General features: G+C 35.5%; 1 protein-coding gene across 3 annotated transcripts in view; it reads left to right on the top strand.

Annotated features, from left to right (window-relative positions):
* Positions 1 to 4,487: 4,487 nt before the first annotated feature.
* The window catches only part of LOC126249104 (cGMP-dependent protein kinase, isozyme 1-like), a 382,876-nt gene continuing 362,013 nt past the window's right edge, over positions 4,488 to 25,350 (top strand). For 2 of the 3 annotated variants that reach the window (XM_049950765.1, XM_049950758.1), the window contains exon 1: positions 4,681 to 4,802. In XM_049950765.1, the coding sequence (XP_049806722.1) occupies positions 4,776 to 4,802 (27 nt within the window). In that variant the 5' untranslated portion in view covers positions 4,681 to 4,775. Of the gene's footprint in view, positions 4,644 to 4,680; positions 4,803 to 25,350 lie in introns of those variants that run through there. The other variant, XM_049950773.1, reaches the window with a different exon arrangement.

Genomic DNA, 25,350 nt, shown 5'->3' on the forward strand with positions numbered 1-25,350 from the left:
TTTATAACTAGTCATACACAAATTTATAATTACATCATATTTTGGTGATAATGTCATATGTTGCTAATAATTTACATCTATGTTAAATATTCTTTTACAGTATAACAACTTTTACGTACTAAGAAGGTTTTAAGCTTTTGTCTGAAAGTGAGGGGCTAATTTATTTCTTTAATTTCCTGTGGTAATTTGTTATACAGTTTTATCCCATTATAAAATATACTTTTTTGCATCTTTGTCTTGTTCTTTCTATGTAGATGGGGGTGGTGACAAGATCTTGTTTCATGGTCATGTATTAGGCTGTTTGTGTTATAAATGTTGAGATTTTTCTTAATGAACATTATGTTCTGAAAGATATACTCACAAGAAACAGTTAGAATGCCTAGCTTTCTAAATAGTTCTAGACAGTGGGCCCTGTTGTTGCTGTTTGTTATTATCCTTATGGCTCTTTTTTGTACTTTGAACACAGTTTGTATGTTACTGGCACTTGTTCCCCAAAACATGATCCCATAGCTGAGGAGTGAGTGTAGATATCCGTAATATGTTATTTTAAGACAGGTATTATTGCATACCGGTGCAAGGATTCTAAGAGCATAGCATGCTGGGGATAATTTCTTTGCCAAAATGTTGACATGGTTTGTCCATTCCAGTTGGCTGTCTACATTCATCCCTAAGAATTTGGTATTTGTTACACATTCTAATTCATTATCATTAACTTTTATTCAGGTGGCATTGTGTTTTTTGTTCAATTGGAAGTTAATATAGTTAGTTTTCTTTACATTTAGGGTTACTTTATTTTTTAATGACCAGTTGTGGACATCATTGAGAGCCTCGTTTGCTCTTTCTGACAGTTGTGTTAGATTTTCACCTGTTATTACTATGTTGCTGTCATCAGCAAAAAGTATTTTTTCTCCATGTCTGATACTTTTCGGGAAGTCATTAATGTATATAAGAAACAATATTGGGCCTAGTACACTTCCCTGTTGGACACATATATTCACATGTTCTGGGTCAGACAGGTGTTTTACAAGGGAATTGCTTGAAACTTGTGATATCTCAACTCGTTGATCTCTGTTTTCCAAGTATGATTTGAACCACTTCTTTGTCATACCTCTTATTCCTATTTGCCCTAATTTATGAAGTAAGATTTTGTGGTCAACTGTATCAAAGGCCTTTGACAAGTCTAAAAAGATACCACTTACATTTTCACCTTTGTCCAGTGCTTCTAAAATTACTTTAGTGAACTGTGCTATAGCAGATTGTGTGCCTTTTCCGGGCCTAAAACCAAATTGGTCATTGGAAAGAAGGTTATATTTATTCAGGTAATTTAGCAGTCTCTTTTTGACTATTATTTCTATTATTTTAGAAATGATAGACAGTATAGAAATCGGCCTGTAGTTCTCTACATTTTCCACATCTCCGTTTTTAAGGATAGGTATAACTTTTGCTTGTTTTAGGTACTCCGGAAACTATCCAGATTCGAAAGATTCATTAATTATGTCTGTTAAAAGGCCCTTTATGGTGTCTATACATTCTTTAATTACGCAGACTGGGATTTCGTCAAGTCCTACTGAAGTTTTATTTTTTAGTTGGTGTACTACTAGTGCCACATCCCTTTCTGTAGTTGGCAAGTGCACCATTGAGTTTGTTGGCTGGTTCTGAGTAGGTAAATCATACCTGTCTGGAAATTTCTGCTGTAATTTTTTTGCAATACTACTGAAATATGAGTTTACAAAATCAGCTAATTGTTTAGGGTTACCTACTGGTACATCTTTGTTTTTAATATGTGAATTGAGGTCCTTTTTAGCAGAGTTAGATGTTTCCTGTCTGACGATGTTCCAGGCTGCTTTGCTCTTGTTTTCAGCTTGAAGTAATATTTTGTTGTTTGAAAGTTTTTTTTGCAGCTAGCAGCACCTTTCTGTATATTTTCCTGTACTTTTTGTAGAATTGCAGAACTTCTGGGTTAGATTGATTATTTTTTATGGAGTTGAGATATCTAAGAGTTTCTGAGGATTTTTTGATATCTGTAGTCACCCATTGATTTCTCTTTGTAGTTTTAATTTGATAAAGATTTTTGGGAAACATCTCTTCAAATCTGAGTTTAAAAATTGACATGAACTTGATAAATTTCTGATTTGCATTAGTTTCTGCATAGACTTTCCCCAATCTTCATATTCTAGCTGGGATTTAAACTCATACAGGGCTGATTTGGAAAACATTCTTTTGAATGTACACAGTTTAGGAGGAGTTTCTACATGAATGTTAGTTTTTAAGATCTGGCAGAGGTGGTCTGGTTGGCCCAGGTTTTGGACAACAATATGACATTTTTTACTATCAATATCTGTAGCTACATGATCTATAGACAAGGAAGATTCTTTCATTATTCTAGTTGGACAATTAACAAGGGAGGATATTCCATAACAGCTTAGAATATTCACATATTTGTTGCTAGCCTTATCAGGCTTAATCATATTAATGTTTAAGTCACCACAGATAATTACATGATATGAAAGACTCTTGAAAAACTAAATGTCTAGAGCTGGAAGACTGTAAGGTCTGCAGATTCACACAGTGTCAGTTATTTGCATGTATAATGAAGCAATTTATTTTGTTCATTTTTCAGAAATCGGCACATTGTCTGAAAAGTGATATGGGGCTTTTGGAACTCCTACCTGTAGAATTAGTCAGAGTTGGTTGAACAGTACCCTGAGTTCACAGCAGAATAGGGAAAGAAGAGCAATGATCAACTTAAAGAGACAGACAAGTGAGCTTTAACTTAAAAATTTGGAGGCCAATATGAGAAGAAAACACATTTTTAAACTAACAGAATTAAAGAAACTTTCACCCAAAACATTGTGGTATAATTTGTTACATTAATTGGAACTGTAGTGCATATCTACAGAGAATGCAGTTAATATCATGCATGGACCCAACAACAATTACTGAAACATGACATTAATGAACAATTTTCAGTTATAATAAAAGAAATTGAAATGAGCATCAAGAGAAATGTTTCCATGTTTGGGAGTGGGAGAGGGGGGATTCGGCTCCGAAATTGTAATTTTTTATGTAAATGAGATATTCAGTTCTGAGAAATGTCATGCCATAGAAACTACTATGTTCTATAGGTGACATAAAAACCTTATTATATCCCAGAAAATGGATGATTGTCCATTCAGTATATGAATAAGAACTATATATTTCAGATCTCTGGGTGGCAGGGGGAGGGTGGGGAGAAGGGACAAGTGCCCCCTCTTACCCCTTGTTGCACAGATGCCTATGTCTGTGGAGTGAATGTGTGTAAATGTTTTCATCTACATCAGATTTTCTCCACATATGTTGTACTAAACTAATGATTTTGGAAAAAAATCAAACAATGGAAAATATGGATGGAATAATATTATGAATTAGGATGGATTGCCACTACCCACACAGGCAAGGTGTTGAGTGGTTGACAGATGTGTTTCCTCTATGTGATGAGTACCAGTCTGCCCTAATTTATAGTATTAGAAAAATAACATTCATACAGCAGCTTACAATGTAAACAATTGTCTGTAGATAAACATGTCAGAAAAAACATCTCTGGATGATTTGGTTTTTTGTGGACATATTGAAACGTGGCATTACCATTCTCAGATGAATAAATGAGCATCTTGTCTGTGACTCCTTGTAATAAAACTTGTGCATATGCAGCCCCTAATGCTTTAACATCTTTTAGATTGATCACTATGCTATAGACTGATCACTATGCTATTTTACTTTCAGTTTCTATAATTATGTATTAGTTTTTAATAATGAAAATAATTACAAAAAATTAAGTGAGAATATGCTATACTGTTCAATAAATTAGTGCAGCTTCTTGGTTGGAAAAAAATACAAAAAAGTGAAGAAGAAGAAGATGAAGAAGAGAAAAGAAAAGAAAAGAGAACACCACACACACACACACACACACACACACACACACACACACACACAGAGTGAATTTCAATAATACTGTGCTGTGGTTAAGTGTTATGCATCTGACATCCCATTTGTTTTGTACTTTATGTAGCAAAGAGTTATGCCATACCCTTTTTCTCTAGGCAAACAGATATTACAGTCTTTTTCTTCATAATCAAATATTTGAACATTAATTTTCATAATTTTGATTTGTACATTTTTTATGTATCTTTATTATAAATACGTTAAACATACATGTGAGGAGTTAAGTGTACATAAAACCATAATTTTTGGTTATTATGGATAGTAAACTATTTATTTGGGAAGAAAAATATAGTTTATTTGTATAGGTAAATATTATAGGTACTGTATTACATGCAACTGTCAAAGCTCAAATTGAGCTCTTACATTAAAGGAATTCTGTCAGCAGAGACATTGTGAGTGCTTATCATTAACAGATACTGAGTGACCAACTTGTAGGTGAGATATCAATTGAAAAGTTATCTTACAAACTCAGTAACAGATAAGATAATGTGTACTGTACTGACAGCTTTCCCTTCAGGAATGTTTCTTGACACATTAGAACTATATACAGTGATATATCTATATAAAAAGGCATTTACTAAGACAACTTGTATATGCTAAACATTTAATTTGTGTTTGATAACTACAGCACCAAAGCTGTGTAAGCATTGACTAACATTAAGGTAATTATGAGATAATCTGTGGCAGTTTCTTAATTTCATATTTGACAGCTGCCATATTTAATACGCTAGCTGATATCTGATTTGAGTAACATCTGAAGGAATCTGAATGCCAACTCTTCTCAGAGATTTAGTATGCCCTCATGTTGTGGACTCTGTGCTGTAAGTTAGAGCAACATTGTATATATATATATACACATATACAAAGTAACATAAACTGTTTCAAGTTATATTTTAAATACAGTTGTTGATAAATATACAATTAAATTTATCAGTTTTAATTTAGAGATCTTTGGCTCTCATATAGTCATATGTCATTGCTACTGATACTTACTTTAAGTAAACTTTTTATTTACTTTTCAATCTTTCTTCATTGATATTGTATAAGTGAGAATATGCATACATAAAAGTGAAAGGGGAAGTAATAAATAATTTGTACCTATTTATACATTCATAACATGTATTATTTGCAGAAAACTTAAAACTTGATGTATATTTAACAAAGTATGCTAATATTTAAGTCAACAACATATTTTTAGACTAATTTGTAACTAATTTCAGATTGTCAAAGAGTAGGGCAAACATTTTTGTTACTCTATTATTTTTGTACACTAAAAATAATTAAAACTGCTGTTTGAATTTTGGAGGTTAATTGACAGTAGACTGAGTTGAAGGAGAACACACTTTCATCCTGGTATAACACACTCCTTTCTCCCTTATACTATGGCTTTTTAGTTCAGAATGTAGGTCACTTCTCTTTGTGTTGTGGTTGTCATATGGGTGTTTTTTTCTGTGGATAGTTTTTCATGAAAGTAATACACATAAATGACTGAAATTTTCTTGTCAGAGTCATTAATTTTCTGTAAAAGTTTTTGCATGGGTATCTAAGGTAGAACTTGCACATGGCTGATTACTCTCTTTTGGGTAGTGAAAATATTTTTTTACTGATGCTGGTTCACCCAGAACATAATGCCATATATAATAGTGAATGGAAGTGCAGCTATGAAAGTCTCAAATGATTTCCCAGTTAGATTCATTTCTTCATTGACAAATTGTGATCCTTCAAGCCTTTCATGAAGCAGAGTCTTCAGGAATGTAGAATGAATTAAAGTATGCATTAACAGGAAGGAACAGCCATTGCAGGATTCTTCTGTTAAGTATTCCAATGATAAACTATAATTGGAGCTATTTTATTCGCTTAATTAATAACAGGGACTCATAAAATGCTGTTAGCGGTCTATACAGTTGTATTAGAAAATTTTTTAAAAAAATGTGTTTAGTATGGACATTAATGTCAACTCAGATTTATGTCCCCCAGTCCAGATATTCTGATAAATTGCTGTAGAAGTGGCTAATGTGCTGGTGCTGTTGTTTTTACTTTGTTTTTGAATATTCACAGATTTACTCTTTCCTGTCTCTTGTCTACTAGCAAACTGTTGAAGACTGTTACACTAGGTTATAAAACTTCATTGTGGATAGAAAGGCATAGTCCATATAGAAATTATGTATAGTTTCAGTGTTGTGGTTGCGAATTTGTCAGTTAACCATAAATTCACTCTCACTGAAATGACTAATACCATTAGAGAGTAAATGTATTTGCATTTAAATATAAAATTTTGAAGTCCTTTGAAGAGTTTTTAACAAAATGTTTAATTTTCTATTTTACAGAATACACTTATGTAAAATAAATACTTTCCAACCTTATCTGCATTAAGACATAAGTCTGTTTCATAGGACAGGACCCAGTAAAGTATCCAATATATGCTACAAATTTTGTCTGTAGGTGTGTAAGTGTTCAGCAAGCAGAACTGATCTTTACGGTTAACTTATCCTCTTCTTGGTACCAGCTGTTTGTTATCCACCTACTGCATTGCAGAAAAGTTTAAATAGTTATTATGTGGTAAATTAAAAATTACAAATTTAAAATATGGGCTGCAAACACTGTAAAGTTAAAAAAGTTCTCTCCTATATTTCCTGATTTTCTCCTTCATTTGGTCATCAAGCAGAGTGTGCAAAAATAGTAGAGTCAGTATCTACATCTAAATCAAATACTCTGCAAAACAGTGTCAAAAGCATGGCAGGGGGTATTTCTGTTTGTACCAGTTAATAGAGTTTCTTCCTGTTGCATTTGCTGTGGGGTGTGGGAAGAATTAATGTTTAAATGCTTCTGTGATTGCTGTAGTGCTCACAATCCCTGTCTGAGCAATGTGTAAGGAGTATTACTATACTCCATCAATTATAATTTAAAGCCAGTTATTGAAACTTTGTAAGTAGGTTTTTTGAGCATAGTTTGCATCTTCCTTCAAGTGTCCGCCATTTTAGTTCCATCAGCATCTCTGTTACAGTCTCCCACAGGTCAAACAAACTAGTGTCCATTCACGCAATCCTCTGTATACGTTCAATAAGTCCTGTTAGTCTTATTTTTTATGGGTCCCACACAGGTGGGCAGTATTTTAGGATAGGTTGCATGAGTGATTTGTAAGCAATCTCTTTTGTAGACTGGTTGCATGTTCCTAGTGTTCTGCGAGTAAACTGAAATCTGCCATCTGCTTTATCCTCAATTCACCCTATGTGATCACTCCATTATTTCATGTTCCTACAAAGTCTTACACCCAAGAATGCATATGAATTGACCAAATCAAACTGTGACTCACTGATACTGTAGTCACAGGATACCACACATTTGAGTTTTATGAAATGTTGAAAAGTTTTACATGTTTTAACGTTTAAGCCAAGCTGCCCATCTTTGCACACTGACTGAATATTTGTGTAAATTTTTTCAGACAGCACTTCATTATAAGTGCATCATATGTGGGAAGTCTCACATTGCTATCAAAGTTGTCTGCAATGTCATTAACATACAACAAGAACAGCAATGGTCCCAAAACACTTAACTGTAGAAGACCCAAAATTACTCTTCCATCTGTAACTGAATGAAAAGCAAGAAAACATAACTTACCCATCTCCTTTATTTTAAAATGATGTCATACATTCTCAGTTCTAAGTATCTGCTTACACTTCAGCCACAAGTAGGGATAATGCAACATTTTAATTTCCCTTTGTATAATGAGTGATCAAAAGGTTTTTCATTTGAGGGCACTGCTGCAGCATATACATGACACAGTGTGACCCCAATGCAGGTAAATAAGTACCAACATGTAGACAAGGCATTAGAATGGTATTCTTGTCTTTTTGCTGTGCATGTGGTAAATGCAGAAATGTGTATTAGAATGGAACTTTGATTTTACTTTCTCTAGTTTTACATTTTTCATACCATAAATTCATACCCCATGTGAAAAACATCTATCAATGCTAAAAATTCCCTGATTTTACATTTCCTCTTAATGAGGAATTCTTGCATGGTGTCTCACTTGACTTCATCCCTTTTTCTTCCTATTGATGTTTGATGTGACTGAATGAGTTATGAGTGACACAAAAGACTACAGGTGATGGTAGAATTAGGGGAATATTGTAGGCCATTGCGGAAAGGGGAGGGGTAAGAGAAGAAATGCTGATATAATCCACAATTGGTGCTACCAACACAGATTGCAATGTTTAGCTTTGCTGTGCTATTATGATACACTACTGCTAGGCTGCTGCAGAAGTGGGAAAACTTGACATTCAATGTGAAATGTTCCAGACCGAGGCAATATGTGATGGAGGCATACAGCTGCCACATTTTTTTGTGCCAATTATAACTCTTGTCTCTTTGCTTGTATTTCTGATGTACTGTACTTAGCAATAACAGTGATCATCAACCTTTTAAATTCAAGCGCTAAGCCTTGAAGTATATGTTCAGTCAGAATCAAGGAAATGTCAGCCATTACTGGCTAGTGAACTCTTGTTGGCTGGCAACTTGTTATGTCACCCAACAGTTAGTGCACCAGACTAACACACACAAAATGAGCTCGCTGCTTTGTTCAGCTCACTACATAATAACTTTAAAGACCTTAGCCTATGAAACATTCGAAATTCCTAAATTACTGGATTATAAACTATAAACAGGCACAGAAGCTTTAAATCAAAGTCAGTGTGAGAATTTTATTCTCCTCCTCCTAGGCAGCAATTTTGCGAACACTCATAATGTCAACTGACATAATCGAATCGCAAATCCATAAACAAAAAGAAAGAAATTTCAAAATTTTACATTATATAATACACGTATCAGGAAGAAAAGTGGATTTTGCTACTGTAATATTGTAGGGTATGTAATTCAAAAGACCATCACTTTTGCTAATGATGTATGAGCTAATTGAGCCATTTCCCAACACACTATTGCTACAAATTATGTCCTAAAACACACAGCTTTGACGATTCTTTCATTTTATGTTCAACTCAAAAATAGCAAAAATTTATAGCCTGCATGGTGAAATAAACTGAAAACTTCGAAACATATTACATCATCTTACATATTACAACACCTTGGATGTTTCTAACATCTCAGGTGTTTGTTTTCCACCTACAGCCAATAGTTGCACAACATATAGAGTGATAAACAGCAACCTTACTTTGTGGATTGTTGCAAAGTACAGCTGATGTGGTTGGTGTATAGCAAATGAAGTGACTGTGGCTTTCACTTAGGTTTAATTTATATAGTTATACCTCACACGCCCTTCACTACCATGGATTTATTTTACTTACAGTAGTTCTGCTCAGAGCCTGTCGACAGAATCTAGAACCTATCATGCCTCTACCAACTGCTGCCAATGTAGGCTACTCCATTTGCTATGTGTGGCACCACAATTAACAGGATGTGTTCAGTGAACAGTTGTGCAATGGCTTTTTAGTCTTTGTTGCAGTCTTCATTGGTGTTTAATGCATTGTGATGCCAGACAGATTGTTGTGAATGTAATGGATTCCTGGAACAGAGAAACACTGAAATCACAGCAGGTTTAACTTTATTTCATGTTCATTGGTATAAATAGGTTTACACTACAGCAAGTAATGAGTTCAAAGGGCAAAAGGTGCACATTGGCAATACTGCAGAACATTCCACTTTGACCACTCAGCACATTGAAGGAGGACAAGTTCATGAGTGATACACTAGAGGTCACTCCACTCACATCACCAGAGTATGTTGCCCTGCATTGGCTGTAGAAGAAAAACACACACTTGTTAGAGTCTGATGCATTTCACTGTACTTCAAAGTTTTCCATTTAATTCACCATGTTAATTAAGTTTTGCTTTTTTTGTGGGAAAGCCAAAGGAAAGATCTCTCAAAATGTGTGTACTGACATATAAATTGTGGTCGTAGCTTATCAGAAAATAGCTCAATTACTTTGTACCCAGATACCAACTTCAATTTTTTGACAAGTTTTTACTTGCTGTTATGCATTATGATTTTTTTAGGAATGGGTGAAATTCATTACGTCTAATTTTTGTATAAACATTGTATTTTACATTTCATTTCCTTCACTTATACAAATTTTGCACACTGTATTGGAGAGGATTATGATTTTAAACATATATGCCAATTACATATGATTTTGCTCATATGGTGGCAGTTTTAACATTTTCCTCGATTCTAAATTTTTCACTATTTTAGGTTTTTTAAGTCTGGACCACTCAGTGGTACAAAATAGGGGTTTCACTGTATTACCAAATGTGTTGTACTTTTCTTGACTGCTGAAGGACAAACACCGGTAGACATCCATCTGAGAATGAAAACTGGGAATGGGACAGCATGTCTATCAGAAACCACACTTGTGAAATGGTGTAACAAGGGGTGCTGCTGCTTCATGATAATGCACATCGCCATATCACAAATGTAACTCAGAAATTGCACCAAGTCAAGTGGGATACACTCGAGCACCTGTCTTATAATTGTAATGTCACCCCATGTGATTATCATGTTGTTGGTCTCTTAAAAAAGGCCCTGAAGATTGAACAATTCCTGTCAGATGAAGATGTGCAGGAGGCAGCTATGGACTTCTTCAAGCAGCTGGACACTTTGTTTTACCAAACAGGTATCTTCAACCAGGTGCATTGGTGGGGTGACTGCCTTAACACTCATGGTGATTTTACCTGATTGGCTTATCGATTCTGGACTGTACAGTCTTCAAATTCAAACTTTTTGATTTCTCCTTATATATAGGCCTTTCTAGATTCTTAATACTGCATGAGAGTCTGTTATAAAATATGCAGTTCTTCCCAGATCCTTGTTACTTGATTTTTTTAATATATCAGTTACCAATACGCCCAAGTACTGTAGTTATGGAGACCTACATATTTATATAGTTGAGTTGAAATATTTGCATTTAAAAGAATGAAAACCACATATTATGAGTATCTGCTAACCTTTACACATACATTTATGTATGTTTCTGTAGAACGTACAGAATACAGATATCTACTGCAGTGTCTTACTTTCTTCCACAATTTTAGGAATTTTTTATATGTACTCATTTGTCTCAAAAGTACTTACTTGTACTTTTTATAATAAAGTACATCCACACCTCTGAGTTGTAATACTAGAGATGTGTCATTAAGTACACAATTCTCAGTTATGGTTTTAGTATGTCATTTACATGTAACAAAGGGAAAATCAGGATGGAACGTAACAATATTATGAAAAGAATAGTTGCTACTCACCACATAGCGGAGATGCTGAGTCGCAGGCAGGCACAACAAAAAGACTGTCAGAAAATGAGCTTTGAGCCAACAAGGTCTTCATCAGAGACAGAACATACACACATGCACACTCACATAAACTCAAACTTTGTGTGTGTGTGTGTGTGTGTGTGTGTGTGTGTGTGTGCCCTATCTCCGATGAAGACCTTGTTGGCCGAAAGCTCATTTTGTGATAGTCTTTTTGTTATGCCTGTCTGTGGCTCAGTATCTCCGCTATATGGTGAGTAACAACTATCCTTTTCATAATATTGTTATTTACATGTGATATCGAAAGTAGAAATTTTAATACATGCCATACTCTGATGTCGTGTTGTAACAACATTAAGTCCTAATCCAAAAGCAGGCGCATAAATGAAATACATCACTTTATTCCAACTGAAAGCAGTTTTATTATAAACAGCAATATACAGCCATCACAGAACAGACTTTCTGACAGAGAGTGTAAAGTGCTTGTACCTACACAAGCTTTGAAATCGTGATTGGGTTTGAACTGGTGACTTGCAACACATCAGCCAGGGCACTAACCACATGTCACACTGTGTATGCCATAGCTTGAGCTTGCAGCCTAGCTCCCTCCATATCTACATCTAGGTGACTACATTGTGGTTCATGAGGTTCATTGGACCACTTCCACTCTAATTCTTTACTGTTTCACTGTCAAACAGTGTGTAGGGAAACAAACAACTAAATATTTCTGATCGAGCTCTAATTTCTCCTACTTTATTACAACGATGATCATTTCTCCCTATGTAGGTGGCTGCCAACAAAGTCTTTCTCAGTTGCAGGGGAAAGTTGATGACAGAAGTTTATTGAAAAGATCTCACCACAACAAAAAATGCCTTCATTTTAATAATTGCCACTGGAAGTCCCGTGACACTCTCTCCCCTATTTCACGGTAATACAAAATGAGCTGCCCTTCTTTTGAGCTTTTTCAGTGTCCTCCATCAATCTTATCTGGTATGGATCCCATACTGCACAGCAATACTCTAGCAGAGGACCGACAAGTGTATTGTAGGCAGTGTTGTTAGTACCTGTTGCGTCTCATATGCATTCTGCCAAAAAACACATTCTTTGGTTTGCCCACCACAACAGTGTCTATGTTTCTAGCATTTGTAGACTTAGAGAAAGCTTTTGACAATGTTGACTGGAATACTCTCTTTCAAATTCTGAAGGTGGCAGGGGTAAAATACAGGGAGCGAAAGGCTATTTACAACTTGTACAGAAACCAGATGGCAGTTATAAGAGTCGAGGGACATGAAAGGGAAGCAGTGGTTGGGAAGGGAGTGAGACAGGGTTGTAGCCTCTCTCCGATGTTATTCAATCTGTATATTGAGCAAGCAGTGAAGGAAACAAAAGAAAAATTCGGAGTAGGTATTAAAATCCATGGAGAAGAAATAAAAACTTTGAGGTTTGCCGATGACATTGTAATTCTGTCAGAGACAGCAAAGGACTCGGAAGAGCAGTTGAACAGAATGGATAGTGTCTTGAAAGGAGGATATAAGATGAACATCAACAAAAGTAAAACAAGGATAATGGAATGTAGTCGAATTAAGTCGGGTGATGCTGAGGGAATTAGATTAGGAAATGAGACACTTAAAGTAGTAAAGGAGTTTTGCTGTTTGGGGAGCAAAATAACTGATGATGTTCAAAGTAGAGAGGATATAAAATGTAGACTGGCAATGGGAAGGAAAGCATTTCTGAAGAAGAGAAATTTGTCAACATGGAGTATAGATTTAAATGTCAGGAAGTCGTTTCTGAAAGTATTTGTATGGAGTGTAGCCATGTATGGAAGTGAAACATGGACGATAAATAGTTTGGACAAGAAGAGAATAGAAGCTTTTGAAATGTGGTGCTACAGAAGAATGCTGAAGATTAGATGGGTAGATCACATAACTAATGAGGAGGTATTGAATAGGATTGGGGAGAAGAGAAATTTGTGGCCCAACTTGACTAGTAGAAGGGATCGGTTGGTAGGACATGTTCTGAGGCATCAAGGGATCACCAATTTAGTATTGGAGGGCGGCATGGAGGGTAAAAATTGTAGAGGGAGAAATGGTTCAAATGGCTCTGAGCACTATGGGACTCAACTGCTGTGGTCATAAGTCCCCTAGAACTTAGAACTACTTAAACCTAACTAACCTAAGGACATCACACACATCTATGCCCGAGGCAGGATTCGAACCTGCGACCGTAGCAGTCGTGCGGTCGTAGAGGGAGACCAAGAGATGAATACACTAAGCAGATTCAGAATGATGTAGGTTGCAGTAGTTACTGGGAGATGAAGGAGCTTGCACAGGATAGAGTAGCATGGAGAGCTGCATCAAACCAGTCTCAGGACTGAAGACCACAACAACAACAACAACAGGTATTTAGTTGAATTGACACACTCTGGAGTTTTGTGATTTATCATGTGACCAAACTTTGATGAATTCTTTCTAGTACTCATGTGGATGACCTCAAATTTTTAATTATTAACATTCAATTGCTACTTTTTGCACCATACAGGTGTCTTATCAAAATTAGTTTGCAAATTGGTTTGTTCTGACAATTTTACTAGACAGTAAATGACACTATCATCTGCAAAAATCTTATGTTTGATCAGATAATCTCCTAAATCATTTTTGTAGATTAGAAACAAAAGAGGGCCAATAAAACTTCCTTGGGGAATGCCTGACATTACTTCTGTTTACTCAATCTTTTTCCATCAATTACTATCAGCTGCGACCTCTCTGATAAAAAAAATGACGAATCCAGTTGCACAACTGAGAGGATAGCCCATAGGCACACAATTCAATTAGAATCCTCTTGTGAGGAATGGTGTCAAAAGTCTTTTTGAAATCTAGAAATATGGAATAAGTTTGAGATCCCCTGTCAATAGCACTCATTACTTCATGAAAGTAAAGATCTAATTGTGTTTCTCAAGAATGATCTTTTCTAAATCAATGCTGATTGTGTGGCAACAACTCGTAATCTTTGAGGTAATTCATAATGTTCAAACACAGTACATGTTTCAAAATCCTACTGCAAATCAACTTCATTGGTATGGTTCTGTAGTTCATCAGATTACTCCAATTTCCTTTCTTGAGAAATGATGTGATGTGTATAACTTTCCAGTCTTGGGGTATGGGTCTTTTGTTGAATGAGCAGTTGTGTATGATGGCTAAGTGTGGAACTATTATATCAGCGTACTTTGAAAGAATCTGCTTTATGTATAGTCTGGACTAGAGAACTTGCCTTGAATAAGTAATTTAAGCTGCTGTGCTACACTGAGGATACCTACTACTCAGTTACTCATGTTGGCAGCAGCTCTTGAGTCGAATTCTGGTATATATACTTCATCTTCTTTAGTGAAGTAATTTTAGAAAACCATAGTTAGTAACTCCATTTTAGTGGCACTCTCATCAATAACATTACCACTGCCATGTAGTGGACATATTGGTTGTGTCATGCCACCGGTGTACTTCACATACAACCAGAATCTCTTTGGATTTTCTGCCAGATTGTGAGATAGAGTTTCACTGTGGAAACTATTAAGTGTACATAACAGTGAAGTTTGTGCTAAATTTTGAGCTTCTGTGAAACTTTGTCAATCTGGGGGATTTTGCATTCTTCTAAATTAGGCATGCTTTATTCGTTGCTTCTTCAACAGTGTTCTGATGTGTGTTGTGTACTACGGGGGATCAGTTACATCTTTCATTGATCTATTTCCTATAAATCTCTTTATTCCTGTCAATACTAGTTATTTGAATATAAACCATACCTGGTCAGTTTGGAAGGAATGGATGCACTCCTAGGATGGTATCAAGCAAATTTTTATCTACTTTTTAAAATAGCTATGTTTTACATTTGTTTTTGGTGGTTTTGGACGTTATGGTATTCAGTCTCACTATAAGACTTTGTGGTGACTAATCCCTTTATCTGTCATAATGCTCACCATTTGCTTGGGATTATATGCTGTTGAGTATGTTTTCACAACTTTTACACTCTGAGTGGGCTCCTGAATTAACTATTCAAAATAATTTTTGGAGAAAGCACTTGGTATGATTTTGGACGATGTTTTACACCTACCACTAATTTTAAGTATGTATTTTGGTTAAACCTTTCAAGGTAAATTGAACTCACCATCAATTATGATAGTGTGAGTGGGATACCTATCTGAAAAGAGACTGAAGTCCTCTTTGAAGTGTTCAGCCAACTGTATCATCTGAGACAGCAGATCGGTAAAAGGAACCAGGTATTAATTTATTTCAGTTGTCAAGTATAACCTCTACCCATAGTAACTCAAAGGAACTATCTAATTCATTTTTGTCACAAGATAGGGTACTTCTATCAGTAACAAAGGCTACTTCTAAGAGTAACAAACATGCCACACCAACTGTATTTGATCAGTTCCTTTTGGACAGCATTAGGTTCTTTGTAAAAATTTCATCTGAACTAATCTCTGGCTTCAGCCAGCTTTCAGTGTCTATAAAAACTAGTGCTTCAGTGCTTTCTGTTAGTGCCTAGAGTTCCGATTCTTTCCCAACACAGCTACAACAATTTACTACTGTAATACATATGGCTCCTAGATCTGCCCTTGTCCTTTGAGACTGAAACTATTTTTAATATTTCTTGAGACCCTGATGCTGATAACTGGGTGATAGCAACACAGCACAAACAAACTGAAGTCACCAAATCCAGTTTTTTTCAAAAGACCTAGGTATAAAGTGATAATATTTTTGTAAATGGGGTTTCAGCCAAACTCTAACAAAACTGAATCGACTTGTTTTTATCAGAGTAATATCCTAGCCAACCAAGAACTGGACATATTTTTTGAGAAAAAACTGCCTGGGCCATAATGTATATCCACAGTACCTTGGGATTATACTTGATAGAAAACAGTCATTTGAACAATGCCTAACAGATACTACAGCTAAATTGAAGTCAAGAAATAATATTCTTGAAAAATTGTGGGGTACAACATGGAGTTCTTCAGCTTCAACCTTATGATCATCCACTCTCAGCCTGGCCTATTCAGCAGTAAAATATAGCATCCCTGACTCAATAAACAGCAACATCGTGAAGCTGGTAGATGCAACTAAATCAAACAGTGCGGATTATTACTGGCTCAATCAAGCCCACTCCAGTATTCTGGCTACCTGCCCTGAGTTTCATTCACCCACATACCCGAGAAGAAAGAATAATCTTTTGAGGGAATATAAGAAAATTTGCACCCAGCAGGGTGCAGTACTGCAGATGTGATAAATTATGTAAATAATATGTCTGTAAATTTGTAAATTAAGTACATATTGTAGTTGTATTTCTGAAGTGATGTGTAACTGCCATAAATTAATAATAGTAATAATAATAATAATAATAATAATAATAATAATAATAGTATTAACCTGTAGACTGTAGTAGCACTTCACATGGTGGACAGGGATAATTTCCATATGATTTTGTGTTTTTGATAAAGGGTCATAATACTTGACTTAAAAAGTTATGTCCACCAAATGACAAAGAATATGGTATGGAAAGTAATTCTTTGGTAACACTTCCAATAGTTCCACTTCCTTCACAGTTGTAAAAATCCATACCAAGTATCCTGGGCTGTATATCACTCACCATTGCTTGGTGTTGTAATGTTCTCAGTCTTTCTCCTGTGCACCCAAGATACATATGTCAGCCACCTACTTTGCTTCTTTGGTCCTGGTGGTTAGATGTTTCATATAATCATCCTGAGTATCACCTAGTTGAAATGGGCACAGTGTATCCATTGTAGTTTCAGCCTCGTGGCTATGGAACAGAAAAAAAATAGCATGAAGCCTGTAATGTGTTGCTTTGCTGTGCAGTATGCAAATGTCTTTATGGGCAGTACTGTACCCTAATATCTCTGTTTGAAAACCATGTACATTAAGAGCATATCTCCCAATGTATTATTAAAGTGTTCTATAGGCCATTTGTCTGTGGATGGTAGGAAGTTCTCATCCTGTGAGTAATGTTGCAATGTGAAATTACCTCTAATTCTAGCCTTGACTGAAAAACTTTTCCATGATCAGAGATCATCACACTGAGTGCTCCATGCTTCAAACTGATGTCTTCCACAAGGAACTTTGCATTTATGGAGTCAGGCAGTCAGCACTGCTTTGGTAATGGTATAGTAGGTCAAGTAGCCAAATACCATTTGTCAATTTCAGGAACCTCTGTAAGAGATTGATTTCAGTTCAGTGGAATGGGGCTGCTGCATGCGGAATTAGTACCAGATATCCTGGAAGTAAATGCAGCATGTGCTTCCATCAATGGCGTTCCTTGCACTGACTCAGGTAGTGTCCAACAGATTGTTAGAGTCCTGGGCAGTGATACCTGCATCTGGTTCTCTCTAGAGGCTTCACAAATCCCAGGTGACCAGACATTGGAGTGTTGTGGAAATACTTCCGAATAGTAGGCCATAGAAAGGCAGTCATCATCTTTGGCTTAGCACCGCTTTTGTGTACCACCATGACTGTACTCCTGAAGCCTCAGTGCCCACTTTCTATTCGACCTGCCAAATCCTTCAGACTAGTCAGCCCGCGTAGATAATGATGGCCCATCACAGTGATGATGGTTTGACAGATAAATAAGGCCAGTAGTCATTGATGGTCCAAACAGCTGCAAGGTCCTCTTTATCAGTCACAGAATAATTCATTGCAGACTTACAGAGTACTCTGCAAGAATGGATTATCACTTTTCAGCACCTTCCTGAATTTTCACTAGAACAGCACCTATCCTATAAACACTATTGTTGGTGTAAAGTTCTGTCTCCATGTACTCATCATACAATGATAGGGCTGGAGAAGATGTTAGTAATTCCATATGGACAAGAAAAGATCTTCCTTGTACCTCATTCCAGCAAAATTTGGAGTCTTTGCAGTATTCCTTGCAAGGGACCTGCCTTGGTACAGAAGTCTTTTATGAATCACTAGCAGTACAAGGATATTATGAAAAAAATGCTCACATCATGAATGTGCTCAGGAGTTGGGAAATCTTTGATCACTCTTACTTTCTCTGGATCAGGATAGCCTCCATCACTATTTACTAGGTCCTCAAGATTTTTGTTTCTTATGCAGTGAAGAGGCTTTTTTTCAGATTCAGGTGGATGCCTGCAGTCTGAACAAATTTCAGCATAGTTGTCAAGGCACTTCGATGTTCTTCAAGTGTCTTTGAGAATTTGACAATACCCTCCAGATAATAGAGAGATATCATTCATATAAGATGTTGATCCAAGTTGTCCATCATATGTTTGAAGGTGGCTGGGATGTTACATGGTGCAGATAGTATAACTTAAAACTCATAGTGGCCATCAGGAGTTATAAAACCAGGCTTTCTGTCACCCTCATCAAACTCGGTTTGCCAGTCGCCTGTCCATATGTCCATGGTTGAAAAACATTTTGTTCCTTTTAAGCAGTCTTGGTTATCATCTGTTCTTGACAAGGGGTAGACATCTTCAGTGGTGATTTTGTTCTTGTGTTGCTAGTCAACATAGGAATGCCATGTACTACTCTTCTTCACAAGGACCACAGGAAAGTACCAAGGATTCTCTGAGTGTTCATCAGTGTCATCTTGTATCTTCTCCATTTCCTCCTGGATTTGTTGTTCATCTGGGATCACTGGATATGAGCCCTGGCTTTTAGTGGTTTGGTATAGGCTGCTTGGTATGACTTTTCTACTTTCCAGATTTGGAAGCATCCGAAAATTGATGCACCAACTATTTTCCTCGATCAGGCCAGATCCTGTTGGCAGTTAGATTGTAACTTCCATCCTTGCATTGGCTGTAGTGGTAATAGAGCATGATTCTTCATTGATGACACCTAGCTGCTCTTCCTGGATTGCTTCAGCTGTTCCTATTCACATACCTTTAGGGATGATTTATTAGAGTTAGTGATTTAATGTTCTTCTCGACCACCAACAATGTGTATTATAGTCGCTGGCATATGGCTTTCTTTTGTGAACCTGAGTAGCATTTTGCAATTGACAAAAGATTCAATGTTTAGCAGAGCATTTCGACTGATGACTGGAACTCATCTTGTTGATGATGGCAGGATAACAACACCTCCAAGAGCAAACAACTGCCTAGGACATCTTTGTTATGTGTCATTGCTGGAATAGGCTTGACATCTGGAGTTCTGATCTTCCATAGTCAATGACTTCTTGTGAGGCTTGCAAGAAGTCCCATCTGAGAACAACATTATGACTACATTTTGGTAAAATGACAAATTTTATGGTCTGTGTTCTGTAACTGATCATTATCCTTTGCAATAAAAGTTATTGTTGGCTGGATGCATTTACCATTTGGGCCTGTAGCAAAATCACTTTTATATCATGGAAAACAGAATTCTTCAGCTGACGATGATAAGCATCTCACATTACAGAAAACTAGCACCCAGACAAATTGGTCATTGGTAATAGCATCAGGGAGATTTCCTGACATCTTGGTGACTGTTGTTCTAGGCAGTCTCATCTCCATGTATGGCGACTTCACTTAGTTTTCTAAAAGTCAATGGCTAGGTAAGTGGCTGGTACCACTGTACTGAACATTGAGATGCAAGTTTGTGTAGGGTATGGTGACAGGCTTCATCTCACAGCTTGACAGAAGTTGTTTGCAGTTGTCTGGTGTGAACACTGCTTTGAAATCCATATGTCACCTGATATAAGTATATTAGGAATGATGTACTGCTTGTGTATTCTGGCTCCTGTCCAAGAAGGTGATAGCTTTTATGTTGCGTAACTGGATTCATGGTGATGTAGATGTTTTGAAGCAACTGGAGTCTTCACCAAACAACGTCACTTTGTAAGCACATTCAAGTCAATCCAGAAGCAGGGTTCTCAGAGAAATGCAATGTTTAGTGCTGAAAGGAAATTTGTTATGAACACCAATGTACAGCTAGATCAGAACTGACTTTCTGGACAGAGAATGCAGAGTGCTGGTATTTACACAAGTATAGATGTTTCCAGAATATAAAAACATTACAGACATAAGATGTCTCAAGGACCTTCAACAAATCATAAATACTAGTAACATTAAAGTCTGGGTTTGAATTAGTGAGCTACAACCTGATAGCTAGTGATGCTAACCATAACACCACACTATGCACCACAGCTTGCACTAATATATTCACCGCTTTTAATTTTGGGTACATATGTACACTTTATCATTAGTACTGCAGTTTATTTCTCCATATTTCTCTCTGATTTCTATAAATGATTTAATAAGCTTTACCTTTTAATTCATAGGTGTGCACTTTCTCTGACAGAAATCTGTGACACATATAGACAAAAGCATTGGAAGGAACTCAGAAAGATAAACATATATTTTCCTTCTTTTTCATTGCCTTGGTTGCATTTGCTAGGAGACATATCTCACACTTTTTCTATGTTAATTAAGTACTATCATTGAGAAATTAACATTTATTATTTCAATAATGTGTTCATTGTTAAGTCTCATCATGAAAGAGAAACATCCAAAGGGAGATATAATTTAGAAACTGGGTTAATAACTAATGACCATTAAAGTATTTTCGCAAACTCAAGTTAAATTTAACAATGTAAAATTAACAAATGCCACTCTTAAAAATAAATAAATACCTGGTTATTTGATTACATGAGATAATTTCTGTTTATTTATTTATTTTTAAGCTTTATAACTATAAAATGGTGTTATATATCGTGGCAGAATATTTGTATGAAGTGAGGCCAGTGCACAGTTGACCCAGATACTTGTGATGCAGCTAACAAAAGTATTCAGTTCTTGAACTAAAATAATCAGACAATTTGTTGCTAAAAAGGCATTTTCGTTAATTTTCTTCTGAATTTATAAGGACTCTCAGCTTATTTCTATGTCACATGAGAGCATGTTGAAAACCTTCACCCCAGAATTCAGAATTACTGAACACACTCAACTCCATAGAAAGAGTTAAAGTCATGATGAAAACAATTTTTTAATCTTCTGTTTCTTGTTATGTGTCAGACGGGAGCATGTTGGTGCTCTTTACACCAGAACAGAGTACCCCACACAGAACCCTAAATAAATAGATGAAATCATCTTTATTTGTTACAAATTACATGAATCCATATTATAATAAATCACAAGGATGTGGAATAAATCAGGTTTACAAGCACAGAGATGCAATAAATATAAGAAACATATGTACAATAACAAGAATGTAGCAGTAATTGGAGAAAAAGATTAAAAGCTGAAGTAAAATTAATAAGATATGGTTCAAGTAACATCACATAATTACTAAATAAAAAAAAATTATGTGTGTGTTTTGTTGGGGCTGTCTATATTACATTTCCACAGAAAATGATTGTTATTTCCAGTGCTCTTTTTCTAAAAAAAGTTTGAGGGGTATTGTCACGCTTGAAGTTTTGCAGCGAGACTTGCTGAAGTTTTCGACATAGCTCATTATTTATCTAACTATGAAACTACACTGTAATTAACATTACCTAGCATTGTAACAGTTTACAAATTGACATTAGTTCATGGCCACTGTAATCTTCATGCCTTCCTAGCTTAGTTTTGGTATTAGTAGCAATAAAACTAGAGTGTACACACCTGTAGGTTGAAACAACTGCAATAGAGGACCAACCAATTTAATGAACAACAGATTGCTATAGGTAGTCGGATTGAAGTGAGCTCTTGCAGGTGTGATAATGAGAGTCATTTGTGAAAACTCACATTCACGTTTACTAGTAGATATGGGAACACATTTCACTGCTTTGAAAAGAGGAAGAAGGGATGCTGGCATTTTCTTCTCCATCAAATAGTCCCCAAATCCTCTAAATATCCATCTGTCTGGAAGATAAAGACAATGACACAACATTGTTACACTTGTTTCATCATATGTTATTCCAAGAATCAGGATTTTTAGGGCACATCGATTAATCCATCACTACCACACATTCATAATTGTGAATTGCGGTTTATTTGTCTCATAACCTACGTAATCTAAATTGTCTGATTCAGGTACAGGAGACACATCAAACTTTGGTAATATTTCACTGTAAACAAAGAACAGCTGATGTTAACAAACAGTGTAATAATAATAATAATAATAATAATAATAAAGATAATAATAATAATAATAATGTTTTGTTAGAGATACATAAATTACCCCTTGCTCAAATTATCATTTCATCGTCTATGCATTCTTCTATTGAATAGTAGCATTGCTCCCACAGAATCTGCTGTAGCCCAATTTTTAAAATTTCTGGCTTCATATTAAATTATACTGATGAGTTCGTGCATATAATTACAAGTGGTGTGTGGTTAGCAGAAAATTATTTTTATGTCTTGCATTATTTGTATAATTAAAAAGATTCTCCTCCAGCTTAAGTTTGTGTACACAATTAGTCCCAGGAATTTGACCGGGTCAACTTCTTTCATAGGTTGATTTTTATGTTATGTTGTAAGTTCAACACATTTTGAATGTTTATTTTGAAATGTACCATGTGGGTTTTTGCAATGTTCAGTTTCAAGCCATTTAACTGGAACCAGTTTTCTAAGGTATTCACTGTGTTTACGATTGAGCTCAGAATTTTTTCTGCTTTGTCATCCTCAATTAAAACAGAAGTATCATCTGCAAACAGAATTGATCAGGAATTTATATTTATGGGTACGTCATTTACGTAGAATAGGCACAGGATTGGTCCTAAAATGGAGCCTCGAGGCACACCTTGTGATACTGTACTCCATTTAGAATAATAATTCACTGCATCTGAAGTGAAAGTTACCCTTTATTTTCTGTTATGTAAGTATGACGTTAGCCAATTTAACCCTTTTTCATCTAATTTGTAGATAAGCAAGTCATGGTTCATGGAGTCAAATGCTTTTGTGAGATCACAGAAAATACCTGCAACTTTACTCCTCTGATCCAATGATTTGCCTATTCTGAATCAGTAAAGTTATTCACTGCATCCAGAGTGTTTTTTCCTGATTTAAATCCAAATTGGTTACTTATAATAATATCATTTTTTACAATAAAGTTTTTGATCTGGTTTGCAGTTATGTAAATGACCTAAACATAAGTCATGACAGCAGTAAAATACTTCAATTTGCTGATGATATGAGTGTGCTAATTACAGGAAACTCAGAAGAAACTCTCGTAAAAATCATAAAAGAAACCACTGACAGGCTAACATGTTACTTTGATGACAATGACTTAATAATAAACACTGAAAAAACTGTAGCTATGAATGTACACACAGCACAAACAAAAAATCTGATATCACCCAATCTAGAGCTATATGGACAGACAATTACCAAAACAGCCTGTACCAAATTTCTTGGACTTCATATACAAGACAACTTGAAATGGAAAGCACATATTGAGCAAATGAACAAAAAATTAAGTACTTCTTGTTTTGTGCTGCGTACATTGAAAAATTGTACCAGCTACAACACCCTTCAGTGGGTATATTATGCAGTTGTACACTCTCACCTCCGGTATGGGATTATGTTCTGAGGAAATTCTGGAGATGCCATCAAAAAATTCAAAATTTAAAAAAAATTGTAAGAATAATGGAAGGGGTAGATAATTGCAAATCATGTAGACCATTTTTGCAAAAAGGATGATCCTGCCACTTCCTTGCATATATATACTTGAAAATATAATGTATTTGAAGCAAAACTTACATACAAAAAGACCACTCATCACTCAAAATCACACAATACACAGCTATGATACAAGACAAAAATTGGATGTACATGTTCAAAGCGCCAACACAAAGTTATTTCAAAACAGCCTTATCCACCCTAGTATCAAACTATACAATGCCTTACCAGATACCATTAAACATATACAAAACATTGGTCACTTCAAATCTAAACTGAAGTCATACTTGGTTGATTACTGCTTTTACACAGTAAATGAATACCTACAAAACTAAATTTTTGTGTGTTTACCCAGTGTAGTCACATTCAGAAAAACATTTGTATTTTATCTCTCTGTATATAGCGTAACAATTTATTTAAGTATTCATCATTAATTGATATATTAATGTGTGTTATTATGTACAAAGGTATATTATATGTAAAACTGTTAATATTAACAAAAAATACAAATATCTCTTGCACGTTGTGCAGCTGTAGATGAAAATGGATCAATAAATCAAATAAATATCCATTTAAGTTTATTAGTTGTTTTGTTGCATGTAGGTCTAAGTGGAAAAGTTTCATTAAATATTTAAAGAAAACTACCTAAAAAAATGTTAAAGCTACTATTACTGGAAACAGAGCCATTCTAAGGCCCTTCAACCTCTCTTACCTTATTTCTAAATGTAACTGAATTTTTTTACATTAAAGTTCCTTTTCACATGGCTTTTGTTACATGAAATTTCATTTTTAATTGTTGGTAGTGCAATGAATGATGCAGAGTGGTCAGAGATTCCTAAATCTATGCAAAATATATAAACATCTTCAAGTACTTAATTTGTTAGAATATTGCCAATACAGGTAGCTGACTCTGTATTTACTCTAGTGGCATGCATGAAGTTTATTTTGAAGCCAAAGTTTTCTATTAAGTCAGTGAATTTGCATACTTCATTGCTTTCAGCTATGATATTAGTATTGAAGTCAGCAGCTATTACTATCTTTCTCCTTTTTTCTTTACTGAGCTTTTCAAGCAGGCAATGAAATTTCACCAGAAAAGCTTTCATTGTGGCTTCCTCTGGTACTCTATAAATAGAAACTGGAATGACATTTAGGTCAGTTCGATACAGCAGCTTCCAAATATACACTCTTCATTCAAATGATTAAAATCATTTCTTATTTCGTATTTTATACCAGAATGAGACTAACAGTATCCTCTATCTGCAAAAGACAATTCTCCATCCTACATTTTAGACAATCATAAAATCTGTTGGGCTCAAGACATTTGCTTTTTGGCCTCCATTCCAGTGTTAATCTTCTGAAGTTCAGCTCTTCTCCTGCTTTTGAGAGCTTCACAGTAATGACTACTGTTGTATTTTTCATTACTTGTGCAGTGCAATTAATAGTGTTAGTACATGCACTTCCAGAATGTAAAATGCGGGCCAAGTGAACTCTTTTAAGTTCTAGCAGGCCAAT

This window comes from Schistocerca nitens, chromosome 1 (genome assembly GCF_023898315.1).
Source record: "Schistocerca nitens isolate TAMUIC-IGC-003100 chromosome 1, iqSchNite1.1, whole genome shotgun sequence".
Taxonomy (NCBI): Eukaryota; Metazoa; Arthropoda; class Insecta; order Orthoptera; family Acrididae; genus Schistocerca; species Schistocerca nitens.